The following is a 19,257-nucleotide window of genomic DNA, read 5'->3' on the forward strand; positions in this document are numbered from 1 at the left end:
ATCCCCATGGGAAACTTGTTCCCATCATGGATCAAGGATGGAAAACAACTTTTATCTCTGATGGGGATCAGAGTTGAAAATAGGGATTTATTTTGAAATTGAGGGTTGGGGATGAAGAATATGATCCTTTGCCCTATTGCCATTCCTAGAAATAATGTTCTTAAACAAGAAATAAATTGTCGACGAGGAAAAGCTTGAACAAGCAAAAACATTAAGTAGTAAGATGGATCGTATAACCAACATATCTTGAACTTGAAGGGTAATCACGGACGAAAGGCATGGGAAGTCGGAAATGAAAGGAGCAACACCGCCATATTTCCAAGGTTTTTAAAATTGGACCGGACAAGGAATTGTTCTAGGGTTCGATTCTTGGGTTGAATTATCCAACCATCCGATCCAAATGGATGGCCCGCTCTAAAAAAATTAAAAAAAAAAAACAAAAAAACGACCAAAAACCATTGTTCAGGTCGATGGTTCAACTGCTCGAGTCAACGATTCATTGACCAAATCAATGATTTTTTGACAAAAGATGATTTTGGGGTGAAAGGTTTCCAATTTTTCTGGTCTGACCATCCAGTCCAGACCGGTTTTGAAAACTCTTTGAACTTGGTAATTAAAGATTGTTAAAAAAATGGAAAATCTATGATGCGGGAAAGACATGGTATTGGAAGAGTTTTGACCAATCAAAACCCACCCATGAATTTTGATAAATAACACCTGATTGGCTACCACAATTATGATATCAGTTGATTGGTCAAAATTTGTTTAGATATCATATCTTTTCCATATCATAGTTGAACCCTAAAAAAAAGAGTAATTAAAGATGTTTTTTATACCATTTCTGTTTCTAACTAAAACTTTGGTCTTTGGATTGATAATACAAATTGGCATAAAACTGTAATTCAAGGCTGTTTGGCATGTGTGAGAGGGAGGCTGTTTATACAAAAATCAAAATTTGGCATTTCTTGCTTCAGGAGAGTGAAGTCTAATCATTCTAGCTTAGGAGATTCTCACCAATTTGTATTGAACAACCTCGTTTCAGGTGGAAACAACAGTGGTACCAAAACAACCTAAACGAACCCTCCACTTACAGCTCCAAGCCTCCAATAAGCAAGGACTGTGAGAGGGTGGTCTCATCAACAGTTCATAATCATTGCCCAAAAGATATGCTTCAACTGTTTAAGAATTTCAATTAGAGGGTTCTTCATGCAGCTTTTGATCTATATGAGGAAGAAAAGGCGACCATACAATACTTGATATCATCATTCAACTCAGAGAAGAAATGGAAGCCGCAGGTTAAATACAACAATTTATGCAAAGCGAAGAAAATATGCCACCTGAAAAGATATTTTTTCTTATTATTCCACAATGCAAATGAATCACGAGCTATGCAAATACATACACTGCTAACCACGTATAGAGCAGGGGGTTTTTCTACTTTACAATCTCTACCGCCTCTGTTCATTCAAGATCTTCCCCTCAAAAAATTCACTCAGCATCCGATCAAGATCCTCAGCCGAGAATCTTATATACTTCTGTGGGTTTTTCCCATTCTCAATCATAGGCCTGTAAATAATCCCGTGGTAAGAATCACTTTTTTTATCAATAACTGAAACAGTAGTAAGAATCGTAAGGAAGAAGGCAGGATATAGAAGAATCTAAGGTTTTAAAATAATAGAACACACCCAAAACGTTTGAGGAAAGATCTATATGCAGGCAAGAGGACTTCTGCAACTGCCAGCCTCAAAGACTCCCTGAGCTCACTGTCAGGCACTGTCCACTGGGATTGTCTCTGATGAAGCTCCTCAAACTGTATATTAAAAGTCTTGAACCTGATGAAGTAAAGAACTGCTGCTTAGTTTGCGAAGTATGTATCAAGAAATAAAACAAGCTAATAGAGAATCTAACTGACCTGTCCTTCACCATTGCTCTTGAAATCCCACTGTTATCACTTCCAGTTGCACTATTACTACCGCCACCAGATGGTCCCACACCTTGGACAGATACGCATTGCAGAATCTGCAGGCAAAAGATCAATAAGCTGAAAAAAAAACAGATGATTTCTCTTCAAGTTATTCTTTTGAAATGATATTCATTGAGTGTAAAATTGCTCTATTAAATACTTATTATAGTAGTATTATTTTTGAAAATAATGAAATTAATATATGTAAAAGATTTTATCTTTTAGATGTGATGATTTCCACATTTTTAGAGGAAATTTAATGTTCTTAATAAAGAGAATTGCTATTTTTTCAATTGCTATACATTCTGAATGGCATATACAAGTGGGAACTAGCTAAAACCCAAAAGTTAGTTCTTTATATTATAAAATTCTTATCGCCTAGGTGCGACTAGGCGCCTCAGTTTCACCCAGAATCGCCCAGACACCTTGAAAACTATGACCCCAATTTGGTAAGAAAAGTGGGTGTTCTCTAGGCCATATTGGCATGAAAAAGAGATTCTGTTATTTGATCTGTGATCCCTTAGCCATATCCATTGGGATATCTAGAAAGAAAACTGAACCATAAATCTTTAATAGTTTGGGAAGGCCCTTGGTGAGCATGTGTATATGTTAGCGGTGTTTTGACCAGTCCTTTTAGCTCCCCCCCCTTACCACATATCCATGGATCCGTTGACCTATATTTTTTTTTTTGGCTTGAATCATCCTATCAGTCTTGGAGTCTCCTACCTCTATGTTCTTGTAATTTTAAGTGTTCTGCAGTATCCAAGCAACATATCCATCGCTTCTGCCCTTATGGGGTCTGCAACTCCAATGGGGCCAGAAAAGGCATCTTCCCACTGATTTACAATCCACACCCATCATATAGGTAGCTACAAGCTGAATAAGCATGCTATTAAATGATAAATAATGTTATACAAAGATACATATACCTATATAAATGCATGTGTTTTCTTTGTTGAACCATAAAAATACACCATAAAGTACCTTTTATTTTTTATTGGTTACTTCCACAGAGGTATGCCATGTGGAGAATCCATGCCTTTTATAGTCATGGCATTCCATTAGAGATCATTAAAGAGAGGCAACACTTGTTTCACTCAAGATCAGAGGTCAGAATTTACTTTGTTCAAGATCAGAGATCAGATTCCTTAGACCTCTCCTATTTTCTGTTTTTGTTTTACCTTTTTTAGATGAACCATTCCTGTGAGGTAATGATGTGGAGCCCAGAAAGAGCAGGCAAAAGAGTAAATAATTAGCACACCCACATTGATGACACCACAATCAAAGGCTTAGGGTAGAATCCAAAAATAACAGGATATGAAAAGTGTGAAGAGACTTGGCATATCCTTTTTTCTTTTTTTATCAATAACAGATTCATTTCATTAATGAAAAGTGAAGGAAAGGTACAAAGGTAGGGGAGATAAACTCTCTTAACTCCCCCAAGGAAAAGAAAGATTACAGATTAGCCTAAAATAACTGATTTCTTCCCTCCCCTTGTTTGGCTAGTGCATCTGCAAAGGAATTGGCGCATCTCTTTACCCACTGTAATCTCACTGTCATACCCCGAGCCAACCTCTTGAAAGTTCTTTTTTCATTCAGGTAGCTCCACATGCTCCTCTCCTCCTTTTGTAGCCAATCTATTACTAGCTTCAAGTCTCCCTCAATTATTAACCTTTCTACATTAAGCTCCTTAGCCTTTTTGACACCTTCCAAGACACCCAAAACTTCAGCGCAAAGTGAATCTCCTTCCCCTACTGAGCCTGAAAACATGGCAATAATTTCACCCCTCTCCTTCCTAAAAACCCCTCCAATACCTGAAGGGCCAGGGTTCCCTTCACTACTTCCATCAAAGTTCAGCTTTATAAAGCCGGAATCTGGAGGAGTCAACTGTGGTAAAGTGACTTGACATATCCTATTAGGATTGCCCTTGTTGTATATTGTACATGTGTTTTACTTAGCTTTATTTTCTTTCAGCCCTATAAGGCACTTCTGTGGGGTGGGATCAACTGATTCATTTGACACCCCTGAATCTGCATTCTCTTCTGCTTGAACTAGGGTTGACAGAAAGGGATTTAGGGAACAAAGAGATAGTGAGCCATGTCATACAGCATTGAAATAGATTCTTCAGCTTCTTACATTAGAACTCTAATTTGAGATTGCACATACTAATTGTTCATAGATGCCACCTATAAGAGGTCGTTTGATAATAGCTGAATTGAATGAGCATCTACTTTTAGTGGATAAAAGTAATTAAATAATAGAATATTTGAGGGTACAGTAATCAATCCAAAATGGAGAAAGGTTTTGTGGAGAAAACAAAATGGAAAATAGCTTGGAAGGTAGAGGCTAAAGAGTTTCTTTTTGAAGAAATGTGGATTAAAGGAAGACTTAGCCTGAAGATAGTGGAACAGAAAATGGCTACGGTGCTTGTGGAAGGAACTGAGATGATTGACTGGCTGAAAGAGTTCCTTTCTGATGCAGCAACTAAAGGGAAGCAGTGTATATGGAAAGAGAAGTTATCCCAGATGGGTAGAAGGTACGTAATGCAAAGTAAGAGGAATATAAAGGGATCCTTCATATCTCTTTCTGAATATCTTGCTAAAGGAAGGAGGCAGATGGTCTGTTTTCCTGAAGGAAGAAACAGTCAAGGGTGGAAAGGAGTGGCTAATATTTTATCAAACTTCCTAGACAGAAGGAAAATGGAAAAAACAGAGATGATGGTGAAAGGGGACAGTGGCCAGAGTTTGTATGCTAGCACTCCTAACCCACCTGTGGAAGAGGAACCAAAAAAGGAGCTCCTTGCATTGGCACATAGCAGTAGTAATCCTTCCTTGGTAGCAGACAGGAAGTCAGGGCATTGGGACAACATGCTAATCTTAAAAGCTGAGAAGAGGGTATTAGACTGGAGGAAAGTTGCAGAACTCCTGAAGGTTAAGCTGTGCTTGAAGAAGATTATTTTAACTCCGTTTGAACAAGAGAAGGCAGTGCTGGACCCTCTTTCTTGATCTCTCCAACTGTCTCATTCTCATCTTTGAGCCCCTGTTTTGCTACTGAACCAGAGAATCGAAAAAGCACTTTTCACAGTCCTTTTTGGTCAAACTCCAACTTGCGGTGACAGAAATCTCACTAATCTTCGTTGGTTCTCATCCTGGTCATCCTTCTGACTTAACTGAAGTGATGGTGAATCACACTACCACAAACTGAACAGCGCATCAACATAACATCTCCAACTCCAAGTTCTTCTCAATTGAGATAATGTGACTGTTCAGTTAGTTGGGCTGCCATTCCATCTGTGGAATCAGGAGATTGCAAACTCAATTGCTCTGCTGTGTGGTGCTCGACTAGATGGTGTTTTCTGGGGAGATCTACGTAGTGCAGCTCTTCTTCTGAGTAGAGTAAAGCCAGAAGAGATACCGAGGAAGGTGACCATTGGAGTGGAGGGAGTATTACTACCGGTGTGGTTAGCAACCTCCATTGAAGCTGCCTTGTGGAGGGAGGCTAAACAAGAGGAAGACAAAAGGGCTGAAGGGTTGGTGCTACATGGCAGTCTGGGGATGGACAAACAAAAGCAGATGGAAACTTTCACCAAAATGTAAAGACAACTTTTAAGCAGCCCAAAGGTTCTAGGTCAGGAGAATGGTATAAGACGTGAGCAACAAGGCAAGGGTGTGACAGTCAATAGAACTTTCGTGTAGGCATTATCTTCTGGCGCCAAACTGAACAAGTTGAATGGGTCAAATAAATCAAATTTACTTGAAGGAATGTGTGTTTCGAAGGGGGCAGCTGGAGAAAAAGGGGTGCAAGCAGATGGGCTGAAACAGACACGTGGGCCTCTAAGTGGGCACGTGGGGTCGGGTAAAGAAAGCCACAACTTAAGGCCGAAAGGAAATGGGCCTATTCCAGATGGGCCAGCAAACATATTTGGGGAAAAAGGGGTACAAACTGATGGGCTGAAACAGGCACGTGGGGTTGGGTAAAGAAAGCCTTGACTTAAGGCCGAAAATAAATGGGCCTAGTCCAGATGGGCCAGCAAATAGAATTGGACCAAAAGGTAGGTCATGTGACTGTCTAAAAAGCCATGTGATAGGAGATAGGATTCGAGTGACACTAGATGGTTCTTATGGTGTATCATCGTCCCAACCCAAGCCCAACCAAACTGAAAAACAGAAAGATCAAAAGACTACGGGAGGAGTTTAGACATGGAAACCTAGGCTGGTATCCTATTCTATTAGCCCAGAGAAACCAAACCCAAGGTACGATTGGCAAAGGGATAAGGATGATGTTTTCGACTCAGATTGGGTTAGCATCAATGATGAAAATACAGATGATGAAGTCTTCACAGTTTCCCCTAGCCCAGGAAGTGTGGAAAGCAAAACAAAAGCTTTGGTTGATTCAACGGAGTTGAACGGTCTTGCGTTACTATTTGAAGAGAGTAGTATAGGATTGGAAGTAGGGGCAACGACGGTGGAAAAGATAAATCCTTCGGATGAGAGGGCAACTCAGTCATAAAGGGAAAGAAAACCAGGTAACGTATAGGATCAAGGACAAGAAGGAACAGGATGTAGTAAAACACTCCCACTGGCTCTCGACAAGGCAACGACAAACCCCTTATCCCCGTTCTCTTATCCAAGTATTGATCCAAAAACCAAAATTTGTCACCCCTGGCAAAAGGCTAATTTCCAAAAACTAGAACCTTCCAAATCCTAGTGTGTCTCCCTCACAGTTACAAGGTATGATGTCTCCTTTGGTTTGTGTGGGTACTAATCTATCTTCTAGTCCTTTACACACAGGTGAGACCAGCCCGACACCCAAGTCTGCCATTGCCAGTGTTTCGACAGAAATGGTGGGTAGTGATAAGATGCCGACAGCTGATGAGGAGGAAGGTGCCAGAATCTGGGAGATGATCTTGGAGATTTTTAGGATCTTAGTGAAGGATGAACTAGAAAATGAGAGGAGAAAGGGTGGGGAGGGTGACAGTCCTCAGTCTAGGCCAAAAGAGGTGTGAAAAGAGTTTGAGGCTTTGATTACAAAGAAAAAAGGGTCAAGAAAAAGTAACAGCAGAGGTACGGGTGGAAATAGGGTGAGAAAGGAAAAATTGAGTGCACAAAAGGTTCCAAATAAGTCAAACGAGGTTCAAATAAGAAAAGGAAGAAGAAGTTAACTGGGGTGGAAAGGTTGTGATGTGATGTGGTGTATGATAAAGGGAGCGATGGGAGAAAAGATAGGCAAAGGTAAAGTAGAGGGTGTGTTTAGGAAAGGGGACAGAATTTAGCTTTTTTTTTCTGCATAAAGATATTAAGCTAGAATGTAAGAGGTCTGGGAAGAGCAACTAAGAGAAGGGAAATAAGAGAGATGTTAAGAAAGGAGAAGCCAGACTTTGTGTTAATTCAAGAGTCCAAATCGATGGAAGTGGATAAGACAAATTTGGACTGCTAGGGGAATCAGCTGGGCCTTCTCGCAATCTTGGGGATCTTCTAGAGGAATCATTACTATATGGAAGAATGATAATGTTGAGTGCATGGAAGAACTGATAGGAAACTTTTTAGTCTCAATCAAGCTAAAGAGAAAGACAAATGGCTTTGTTTGGGTTTTTACCAATGTCTATGGGCTGAATTCCTATAGAGAGAGAGAGAGAAGATTTTTGGGAAGAACTGATAGTAATCAGGGGTCTGTGGGAGGGCCCATGGTGCTTGGGGGGTAACTTCAATGTGATCAAGTTCCTTTAGGAATCAAATAACCCTAGCCATAGGATTACTTCCAGTATGAGGAAATTTAACCTTTTTGTAGATACAAATGATCTGAGATAGTTGCCCCTTCTTCAAGCAAAGTTCACATGGTCCAATTTTCAAGAGACACCTATTTGTTGCAAGCTAGACAGATTTCTCTTTACTTTAGACTGGGAGGAAGGGTGGCGGAGCCTAGTGGTTAGGGCCTTGCCTAGAACTACTTCGGATCACTGTCCTATCAGCATCTCTGAAGAAAGAATGGGAGGAGGGGCCCTACCCTTTTAGGTTTGAGAACATGTGGCTGCTACATCCGGATTTCAAATCAAAAGTGAAAGAATGGTGGGAAGAAGACCAAGTGGAGTTTAGATGGAAGGTTTTAGATTTTACAAAAAATTGCAAAGGTTGAAGGGCAAGATTAAAGAGTAGAATAAGGAAGTATTTGGGTCATTGGAGGAAAGAAAGACAAGCATCTCACATAGAATAGGGAAATTAGATGAGTTGGAAGGGGAAAGGACAATAAGAGAGGAAGAGAAATCTAAGAGATGGAGACTAAAGCATGAGTTGGAAGAGGTTTTGAGGAAAGAGGAGATTTGTTGGAGATAGAAATCTAGATATCAGTGGTCAAAGGAAGGTGATGGCAATACAAGTTTTTTCCACTTAGTAGCAAATGGGAGATAAAGAAGAAATTCTATTGCTCAGCTAGTGTGGAATGGGTAAACTTCAACTAGGGAGGAGGATATAGCACAGGCTTTTGTGGATCACTTTAAAGGCATTTTTACTAGTTAGGGAGTTACCAGAGAGCCACTAGAAAATTTTGACTGGAGAAGAGGTCCTAGGGAGTTGATGGAAACCTTGGAAAAGGCTTTTGAAGCTCAAGAAATAAAGGAAGCCATATTCTTTATGGAAAGATCCAAAGCCCCAGGCCCAGACGGCTTCACAATGGCTTTCTTTCAAGATTGTTGGGAAATTGTGGGTGCTGGTTTAGTGGAAGTTTTCACTGAATTCAGGGGTAAATGCCACCTTTATCACTTTGATCCCTAAGACCTTAGATGCCTCCCACCCAAAAGATTTTAGACCCGTCAGCCTTGTGGGTAGCATGTACAAAATTGTCTCCAAGGTGTTAGCTAAGAGGATTAAAAAAGTTCATCCCTCTTTAATCTCTCCAAATCAAGGGGCTTTTGTGTTTGGAAGACAAATAATAGACCAAATCCTTATTGAAAACGAGTGTGTGGAGTTTAAAAAACGAAGAAAGGAAAAAGGACTAGTTTGCAAATTGGATCTGGAGAAAGCCTATGACTTGGTGGATTGAGATTTCCTTCTAGAAGAGCTTTGCTTAGGTTGAGAGGTTTTGGAGCGAGATGGTGCAAATGGATAAAGGGCTGTATTTCTTCTTGTCATTATTCCATTTTGGTTAACGGGGTTGCCAGGGATTTCTTTCCAGCGATTTGATTTCAAGGACTGATACCAATAATCTGATACGAGGTTGGAGAATTGGGGGGAATGATGTGGTGGTTACCCATTTACAATTTGCAGATGATATTATAATCTTTTGCAAAGGAGAAAGGGAGGAAATGACAAAATTACAAAGGATGGTAACCCATTTTGAAAGGATCTCCAATCTCAAAGTAAACTAGAGAAAAAGTTGTGTAGCAGGTATAAATAGGGAGAGAAGAGAGGTGGAAAGCCTAGCTAGTTTGTTGAGATGTGAGGTAGGTGATTGGCCTCTACAATACCTTGGAGTACCCTTGGGGGGAACCCGACTTCAGTTAGCTTCTGGGATCTAGATTAACAAAAAGGCTTGCTGGCTAGAAGAGAAACTACATATCTCTAGGGGGTAGAATAACCCTAAAAAAGTACACATTGACTAATTTGCTAGTCTATTACCTCTCAACCTTTAAGATCCCCATAAAAGTGGCCAATAAACTAGAGAAATTGATGAGAGACTTCTTGTGGGAGTCAGGGGATACAAAAAAGGATCATTTGGTAAAGTGGGAGGTGGTTTCAAAGAGTAGGGATAGTGGAGGCTTAGGGTTAGGAAACATCAAGCTTAGAAACATGGCTTTACTGGGTAAATGGCTATGGAGGTTTCCTTTGGAACAAGAGAACTTATGGCATAATGTAACTGTAAGCATTCATGGCATGGCAGACAACGGATGGGACGCTGGTCTTGATCCTAGGGCAACAAGGGCTTCTCCATGGAAAGAAATTCACAGTTTGCTACATTCTTTCCTTCCGCTGGTCAGGTATGATGCTTGTTTGGGTAATAAAATTCGTTTCTGGGGAGGATATCTGGCTTGGGGACATTCCTCTCAAAGACAGATTTCCACCTAATTATTCTCTGTCCCTCAACAAAGGGAAAGTGATTTTTTCAATGCTTGTTAATGAAAATTCTTGGGATCTAGGTTTAAGAAGAGGGTTAAGGGATCGTGAAATGGACCTAGTAGATGAACTAGTCTCACTTCTTAATACAACATTCCTAGACCTATCTTGTCATGACAGCAGGATCTGGTTAGTGTCCCCCCCTTTGACTCCTATACCTGTGCCTCCTTCTCTGCCCTCCTTCAGTGCCTCTCCCCTCATGCTTGTTGCCTTTATATGGGAAATGGTGAGACAGTAACACATCTTTTACTTTCTTGTCCCTTTGCTTCTTGTGTATGGGATTGGTTTTCTTCCTTATTTGGCTGCAGGTGGACTACTCCCCCAGATGTGACAAGTCTTTTCGACCCAAGTTTCTTCCAACTTTCAAAGAAAAGGGGAAGAGTGATGTGGAGGGCAACAGGAGCAGCCATTCTTTGGTCTTTATGGGAAGAAAGGAACAACAAAATATTCCAAGGGGCGCAAAGATCAACAGAACAAATCATTGATTGTATAGCCATTAAAGTCATACATTAGCGGAAAGTAAGTGATTTATTTAAAGATTTTTCAATGGATGATAATACAAAGGGGCTGGTCAACAGTGGCAAACTCTTCAACCAGGCAACCTGTCATTCAGCCCTCTTGGACACCAGCAGCACAACAAAGGGTAAAATTGAATTTTGATGGAAGCTCCATGGGTAATCTAGGACCCTCAGAAGCTGGGGGAGTTTTTAGGGACGGGGAGGGCAGAATGGTGGCACTTTACTCTAGTCCCATAGGAGTGGGAGACTCTTTGAGAGCTGAAATTTTGGCTCTCCTACAAGGCCTGAGATTTGCCAAGCAATGGGAGTTTCAGAACTTGGAGGTGGAAGGAGACTCTAAATTGTTAATAGAGTGGCTGCAAACAAAGAAGTTGGGTGTGGAAATTTAGACAACAAATAAGGGAAATAATCTGCTTGGTAAGGGAAGTTGGAGTAACATTCAAATGGGTAAGGAGATTGGCAAACTCTGTGGCAAATAGCTTGGCAAAACAGGGGACTTTCAGGGAAAACTTATTTTGGGCAGTACTGTAATTCTTGATGTTATTTTGGGGTCAACACTCTTTGTCTGAGTGGTTGACAGTGTGAGATGTTTATTTAATATTCTTAATGAAAGTTACCGTTTCCAATAAAAAAAAGGAACTTGCAGCCTCCTAAATAACTTGTTCACTAAAAGACAAAGCAATAAGTCATTCAGTTCAGCAACTTCAGCTGTTGTCAAATGGCCCCTAGGTTGATGGGGTCACACCACCAAAGACACAAAATTCTAAGTAGTAATTTCCATTCACTTAATTGCCTACTAAAAATAAAATAGTACATCCATATATATGGCCAAATCTTTCCTGCAAGAGAAGAAAACTGACATTAAAAGCACAAATAGAAGATTTTTTTATGAAAATTAAGGTAATTTATAAAGGCAAAACCCAGAAACAAGCTAGCCAAAGTGCTAGTAAACAAATACCAATCACACATCCCCTCAAGAGCCAAATACAATAAAATTCCATCCATTACAGAAGTAGGAAATTGAAGATTAGCAAATTCCTTCAGGATGGAGATCTACCCAACAACAGTTCTTTCAATATGACCAATCAACACCTATAGCCGCCAGCAGATACCATTGAGCTTTTCTCCTCTAATTCCTTGCCTTTATGGACAGAGGGAGAGGAACATGTGGAGCTGCACAAGGACTCTAATCTTGTGAAGTGTTTGGAATGAAAGAAATATCCTTATTGATCTAATTTCTGCAAAGGTGATTAACTTAGTCTCAACAAGGAATGAGTTTAAAGGGATTTCCCACAGACTCAATTGTAAGGAACTGGAATGTGGTTGCAAGCTTTGCCCCTAGGGCTGTTGTGTTTGTTGCAGTGCAAATCTGAACTGGATAAAAATATTGCACCTGGTTCGATTTTGCATCCATTTGTTTGTAACTATATTTGCACCACCTCCCTTCCCTCCTACATCATATGAGAGAATTGATCACATCATCTTGCTTCTTACCTCACTCCCAAACAAGTAACTTTCGCCTTACCTCCATACTCTTCCATGTAAGGTCGGGAAAGACAATTTTATTTCTCACAAAATTAAGAGAACATCAAATCTAAAGCAAAAGTAAACCAGAATATACACCCAGCCAAATTGCACTCCATGCATTTACACCAATGCAAATGAAATTAACACTGCAAACAAACTGAGCCTAGAGGAAGGATCATGATAACTACGATATTTTTAGAGGAACTGAATGATGGTATCATAAAATTCAATTATGATAAATTGTGCAATAGAAAATCCAAGGCTCATCAAGAATTGGGGGTGATATTAAAGGCCGCAATGGAAGCATGGTTTGGGTTAGACTGGGCCTATTGAAATTGGAACATTGAGGACTGAGCTGCTCTTGGTGCTCCATGGTTTAAGATTGGTCACTGAATGGGTTGGAGAAATCTGATTGTATAAAGAATGACCCGGTTTTGGTTGGCTGGCTGTCAGTTAATTTTGATGGCCTCTGGGTACTATTATTAGAGAAGCAAGATCTGTCGCACTTGACAAATAATTTTGCTGGTTCCCTAGCCTTGAAGGGGGAGGGGCTTCAGGCCTTGGGGAGTAGTAGGACTGCTTCGTATTGTATGAAAAATTAACTACTTTATCTTGTGTCCTCCATTTACTCGTCTTAGGCAAAAGGCACCCATACATTTCTTTCTTGATACCTTCATAAAATGCTTCTGATTGCTTTCGATGATGCAAAATGAAAATAAAGGCTGGCATTAAAATCTCTATTACTGCTTCCTTGAAACCAATAAATACAACTCTCTATACATTTCATTGTGACTAGTTACTTCACAAACTACCATAAATTATTGCTATCTTTTTCCATATCTTCCTTCAATTCCAAGAAATGCACCCATAACATGTTGATAATGCCAAGACACCAATAGCAAATTCACTCAGCGATGGTTTCAATGCTTACGCAATGACTGGTCAGGGATCTGCATTTACTCAGGTTTGGTTATTAGTCATGGATATTAGCATGAACTTAGACTTGCAGAAAGATGAAGCCTAGTATATTTTATTGTCTCCTCACCTTGTGGACTTGTGATCGTTCCTTGGACATCACAAGGACATCCAGCCAAGGGCCATGCTACTTGGGCATCGAGATCCCCATCTCCATGCCAAAGATCCCCATCTGATAGGCCTGCAGTCTTGCAGTCACCCATTGGATGTCTTGAGGTTGAGTGTGAAGATTCTTTTCCCTAGTTTAGAGAAGAGAAGAAAGTTCGAGGAGAAAAATGGGCGGCAACTTAAGTCTCTCCAGCCCCTTGGTGTTATTTAAATGAAAAAAGTACATAAATACAAGGATTGACAAGTATGCCCCTGCTTAGGTGGCACCAAGATACAGACATAAAACACAAGACACAATAAGCCCAGGCCCATTACACCCAGTAATAAGAAAAAAACACATAACAGAAATGTAATAGGCCCACCCCATACTGTTAAGTCCCAAAACAGAGTGATATGCCTCCATGGCTTTCAGACTCCTCTACTGGAGTTAAGGCACCACATACACTGTGCTCTACATGAAATGCTAGTTAACTTGAATTTCAATCAATGTAAAGTTGCATATTCTACATGGGCTACTGGAGGAATCAATCTGGCATCACCACATGTAAAATCCACTAGAAGAACAGAAGAAGCACCACCACTCAGAACCCCCAAACATTAATAGATAAGAAAAGGAGGTCTTTGAAACTTTTGTGCATGCAATAAGTTCTTTCTAAATAAAACAATGAATATTTTGAGTATGCATCCAGTTCTAACAAAGAAGATGTCAAGACTGAAAAGAAAAAGAATGAAAATCTATTCAAACAAATTTAAGCCAAGAAAAAGATGCTTGATAGAGAAAAACAAATTCCACTGCAGATTGCTTAAGATATTAATATATGTGCATATATGGAAAAAAGCTCAACTATAGATTTATTATTATTAACAACAAGAAAAACCTTATTGGTTAAAACATGAAAAAAAGACACCTAAAATTCAAGAGAACAAGCACTGCAGACAAAAGATCAACTATATAGGTAAATTGATTAAATTCTAAATTGCATCCATGATGATATTGATTATAAAGAGATAAAAAATAAAAACAGACAAAGGGAAGATCCTTCCTACAGAAGGATAGACAAAACTCTAGGTATGGATCCAAGGGTCAGAATTATACTGACATCAAATTTCAGTAAAGACAGATACTTGAGTTTGATTTTCAATAAAACCTTTCCCCAGGCAACCCTCTTGTATTGATTTGCATGCTGCTGGACAACCCTTCGGTGTCTTTGCACCCAGTCATCTCCTAATAAATCCTTTGCTTCTGACCTGAGCATAACATGCTAAAAGTAATTGGTTCTAGCATAGATATAAGCTTGTCATATTTTAATTATATAAGCTGAAAAAAACACAAACCTGCGTACAGATCTGACCATATAGTGAATGTTATTCATAAGAAACAATTGAGTCAAAGCAGGATCTTTGTATTGCTTAGATTTTCCATCCAAATTTGTCTGAAGAGCTTGCATTATCCGCATTGTTACAGTTGCCAACTGAGAATTTGCATCAACTCCACTATCAAACTCCTGAAAAAGCTGCTTCAATGTTGATTGGTAACTGTACATTTCGTGTAACATTGTCAGGTCAATATGTCTGGACAATCAGAACTATACCAAAGCTAATGCCATTACATCAATCATTCAATATGAATATGGAATTTAAGAAAATTCATGGAACTTCAATACTTAAATTAGCAGGAAAACATATACATGTTTATCCATGAAAGCACAATTACATAGGATTATCAATTTAACGGCCAATAGTTAAGTTGAAAAGAAAGGAAGAGAGAAGGAGAAGAAGAGAAGAAGAGAAGTTGAAAAGAAAAGAGAGCAATAATCTAGCCGCCCCCTTCACTTATTATTTATACTAAAAGAATAGAACAATGCAAAGACAACTATGCCCTTATAGGGCGGCAAAACATAAAACAGCATATATAACACTCAAAAAACATAATAAAATTTGGACTCACATAACTACTGTGGTCCCCACCTCCTATCTAACAACTAACATAAAACATCTATTCAGAAAAACATCATAAAACTAATTAATCTTCAACACTCCCCCTCAAGTTGGGAGTAAATGTCACACATTCCCAACTTGCGTAGATCATGTTCAAGCTTGTTCCTTGCCACCCCTTTAGTGAGAACATCAGCCAACTGCAACTCTGAAGAGACATAAGGCAAACAAACTTCTCCAGTTGTTACCCTTTCTCTTATAAAGTGTCTATCAACTTCAATGTGTTTTGTCCTATCATGCTGAATTGGATTGTGGGCAATATTGATTGCAGCCTGATTGTCACAGTATAACATCATAGGTTCCTCTGCTTTCACCCCAATCTCACTCAAAAGAGATCTAACCCAAAGAAGTTTTGAGATACCATGAGCCATGGATCTATACTCAGCCTCTGCACTTGACCTTGCCACAACCGCTTGCTTCTTACTCTTCCAAGAGATCAAGTTTCCACCTACAAAGGTACACACTCTTGATGTAGACCTCCTGTCATCTAAGCATCCTGCCCAGTCTGCATTTGTATAGGATTCTAGCTTCAAATTTTCATGATTTGAGAAAAGAATGCCTCTACCAGGGTGCTTTTTCAGATATGCAAGTATTCTCTTAATAGCTTCCCAGTGCTGAACCCGAGGTGCATGCATGTACTGACTCACAACATTGATAGCATAGGAAATATCTGGTCGTGTCATACACAAATACAACAGTCGTCCCGTCCCACCATTCTTTGATATCTCCCCACATCCTTTACCAATTCACCATCCACACCATTAATTCTGTGATTTGGATCAATAGGAGTGTCTGCTGGTTTCGTCCCCAGCTTCCCAGTCTCTCGCAATAGGTCAAGTACATACTTTCTCTGTGAAATGAAGATCCCATGCTTGGATCTTGCAACTTCAATCCTTAAGAAGTATTTGAGCTCACCAAGATCTTTGATCTCAAATTCTTACTGCAATGATTTTTTGAGATCATCAATCTCCTCCAGATCATTTCCTGTCACCACTATATCATCCACATACACAATCAGAATTGACACCAAAGCATCTCTCCTCTTCACAAAGAGGGTGTGATCAGACTGTGTCTATGTGTATCCAAAACAAATGAGTGCCCCTCTGAACCTGTCAAACCAAGCCCTAGGTGACTGTTTCAGTTCATACAGAGATTTTCTGAGTTTGCACACCTTTCCTTTACCAACATTTTCACAAAAGTCTGCTAGAGTATCCATATATACCTCCCCCTGTAAGTCACCATTGAGGAAAGCATTTTTGACATCAAGCTGGAACAAGGGCCATGAATGGTGGCTGCTAGAGATAAAAGGATACGAACTGAATTCATCTTAGCTACTGGTGCAAAGGTTTCCAGATAATCAACACCATAGGTCTGAGTATACCCTTTCGCTACCAACCTTGCCTTGTACCTCTCTATCTTGCCATCGGCCTTATACTTCACTGTGAATACCCATCAACATCCGACTGTCTCCTTGTCTGGGGGGGAGATCAACTATTTCCCAAGTTTGGTCTTTGACCAAAGCATCCATCTCATCTTGCATGGTTGTTTTCCACTCAGGTTTGGAGAGAGCCTCAGTAACATTCCTGGGTATAGACACAGAATCCAGGGAAGAAAGAAAAGCACGGTAGGAGAGTGATAAGGCGTTGTAGGAAAGATGGTGTGAAATGCAGTGGGCTGTACACTTTCTCTTCCCCTTACGAAGTGCAATGGGAAGATCAAGGTCAGTGGGATCAGCTGCAACAAAGGTGTTAGGGACAAAAACATTATCATAAGAAAACATAACAGGCTCAGGCTCAAGAGGAATACCTGGAACTATATCTGCCGAATCTGGAGTTTCAGAAGGACTGACAGAGAGTGGTATGGGTTGAGGATGTGTGGAGTCAACTATCATCTGCCGGCGCTGATATTGCTGTGAGGCTGCCCGTAGTGGCTCAAGTAATGAAACTGGAGGTGCAGGTGTTGGCTGAACTGATGGAGGCACCACAGAAACAGGAAGAGGAACAGATTGTGAGTTCTTCTCCCCAAAACTCTCCCCCTGAGGAGAACCACTCGAGAAGAAGAATGTGGATTCAAAAAAGGTAACATCCATAGTGACAAATCTGCTCCTCGACACTGGGTCATAACAGTAATACCCCTTTTGGTTCTGAGCATACCCAAGAAAAACACATTTCTTGGCCTTAGGATCCAATTTCTTGAGATGAGAGCCAAGAATGTGAACAAAAGAAATACAACCAAAAACCCTCAGAGGTATATGAAATATCTCTCCATCTGGAAAAAAGAAGGCTAATTGGCACCTTAAACCCCAAAGTCCGTGAAGGAACACAGTTAATCACATGTACGGCTGTAAGAACTGCATCTCCCCAGAACTGTACAGGAACTGAAGCACACACCATAAGACTCCTTGCCACCTCCACAATGTGTCAGTTTTTCCTCTCAGCAACTTCATTCTGTTGTGGTGTATATGCACAACTACTCTGATGAACTACACCATGTTCTAAGAGATACGTGGTTAGGTCCTTCTCAAAGTACTCTCTGGCATTATCTGATCTAAAAGCCTTAGTTCTCACTCCAAATTGTGTGAGAACCATCTGGTGAAATTGTCATACTAAGTTAGGAACCTCATCACGTGATCTCATCAAATATATCCAAGAATATCGTGTATAATCATCCACAAACAAGAGAAAGTAACGGAATCCTCCCATGGAAGGGATTTGACATGGCCCCCATACATCAATGTGAACAATATTAAAAGCAGTACTTCTTTTATTACTTGGTTTAAAAGATTGTCTACAATGCTTTCCTAACTGACAACTCTCACACTCCAAAGTAGATAATTGAATATACTCAAACAACTTTGGGAAAGACATTTCAAAGAACTAAAAGAAAAATGTCCCAAGCGATTGTGCCAAAGCATAATCTGGTTCACTGACTCTGACCCACTACTACTACTGCTGCTAACATGATGGCCCTGATGTCTCGGAATCTCATCTAGAAGGTAGACTCCATTCACCTCACGACCACTCCCAATCATCTTCTTTGACTCCAGATCCTGTAAAACACAATTACCAGGAAGAAAGGTCACAGAACAGTTCAAATTTTTTGTCAAAGAAATAGTAGACAGTAGGTTCGTATGAAGTCTAGGGACATGTAAAACAAAAGGCAAAGTTATATCATTGGTCACTCTAACTGTCCCCTTCCAAGCAATGGGCATATGTGAACCATCTGCTGTAGAGATTTTGTCTCTACCAGAGCACAACTGATAGAAACTGAAAATGGTAGGGGCATTAGTCATATGCTCAGATGCTCTTGAGTCTATAATCCAGGGAGGTCCCTCCTTACCTGAAGTAGATGCAAGATTTGCAGTTGCATATGAACTACCTGTATGTGCAAAGGAAGTGGTGCAATTGGCTCCTGCATTCTGCTGTCCATCTGGAAGGCTAGAGCTGGGTGAATCTTTCTTACTCATAAGCTGTCCAAACCTCTCCAATTCTGTTCTCATTGTTGCTACTGCAATGAATTCCCAATCAGTTTGGGAGAGAGGGGCTGAAGAGTCTCCTGTAGTGGCTACATTTGCATTTCCCTTCTTGTTTCTTATCCGAGCAAGCATAAGATTTGGATGAAGCTTCCAACAAGTGTCCCTGGTATGCTTAGGCTTCTTGCAATAATCACACACCAAGTCCTTCTTATCTTCCCTTCTAGTCTCACTACTCCCCTGTCTCCATTCGGCTTAGGTTTTGTTGTACCAACCATAGCCGACTGGTCAATCCCAGGCTGTCTCAGCATTACATTCCTCCTACTCTCCTCTCCAGAGACAAAAGCATAGGCTGAGAGAGTGTCACACCCTCCCTAGAAAGAATATGCTACCTAGCAATGTCGAATTCAGGGTTCAGCCTTGCCAAGAACTCAAAAACCCTATTCCTCTTTGCCAGTTTGTGATAAGTTGTTGCATCATTTACACTTTCCCATACCACAGTTTCTAAGTGATCTATTTCCTGCCATAGGGTTTTCAGCATGGAGAAATACACAGCAAGAGATTTTTCTCCCTGTTTCATACTTATCACTTGAC

At 40.2% G+C, this 19,257-nt stretch overlaps 1 protein-coding gene across 8 annotated transcripts in view; it reads right to left on the reverse strand.

Annotated features, from left to right (window-relative positions):
• Nucleotides 1-1,213: 1,213 nt before the first annotated feature.
• Nucleotides 1,214-19,257, reverse strand: part of LOC104590035 (exocyst complex component EXO70A1-like) — a 55,554-nt gene continuing 37,510 nt past the window's right edge. For 4 of the 8 annotated variants that reach the window (XM_088889731.1, XM_088889730.1, XM_010248550.3 and 1 more), the window contains 5 exons: nucleotides 14,532-14,732; nucleotides 14,297-14,444; nucleotides 1,913-2,019; nucleotides 1,686-1,832; nucleotides 1,214-1,566 (listed from right to left, as the gene is read on the reverse strand). In XM_088889731.1, the coding sequence (XP_088745857.1) occupies nucleotides 1,449-1,566; nucleotides 1,686-1,832; nucleotides 1,913-2,019; nucleotides 14,297-14,444; nucleotides 14,532-14,732 (721 nt within the window). In that variant the 3' untranslated portion in view covers nucleotides 1,214-1,448. The remainder of the gene's footprint in view (nucleotides 1,567-1,685; nucleotides 1,833-1,912; nucleotides 2,020-14,296; nucleotides 14,445-14,531; nucleotides 14,733-19,257) is intronic. The other 4 variants (XR_016077349.1, XR_016077350.1, XM_088889732.1 and 1 more) reach the window with 2 other exon arrangements.

The sequence above is a fragment of the Nelumbo nucifera genome, chromosome 6 (genome assembly GCF_055504915.1).
Source record: "Nelumbo nucifera cultivar China Antique chromosome 6, China Antique-T2T, whole genome shotgun sequence".
NCBI classification, from domain to species: Eukaryota; Viridiplantae; Streptophyta; class Magnoliopsida; order Proteales; family Nelumbonaceae; genus Nelumbo; species Nelumbo nucifera.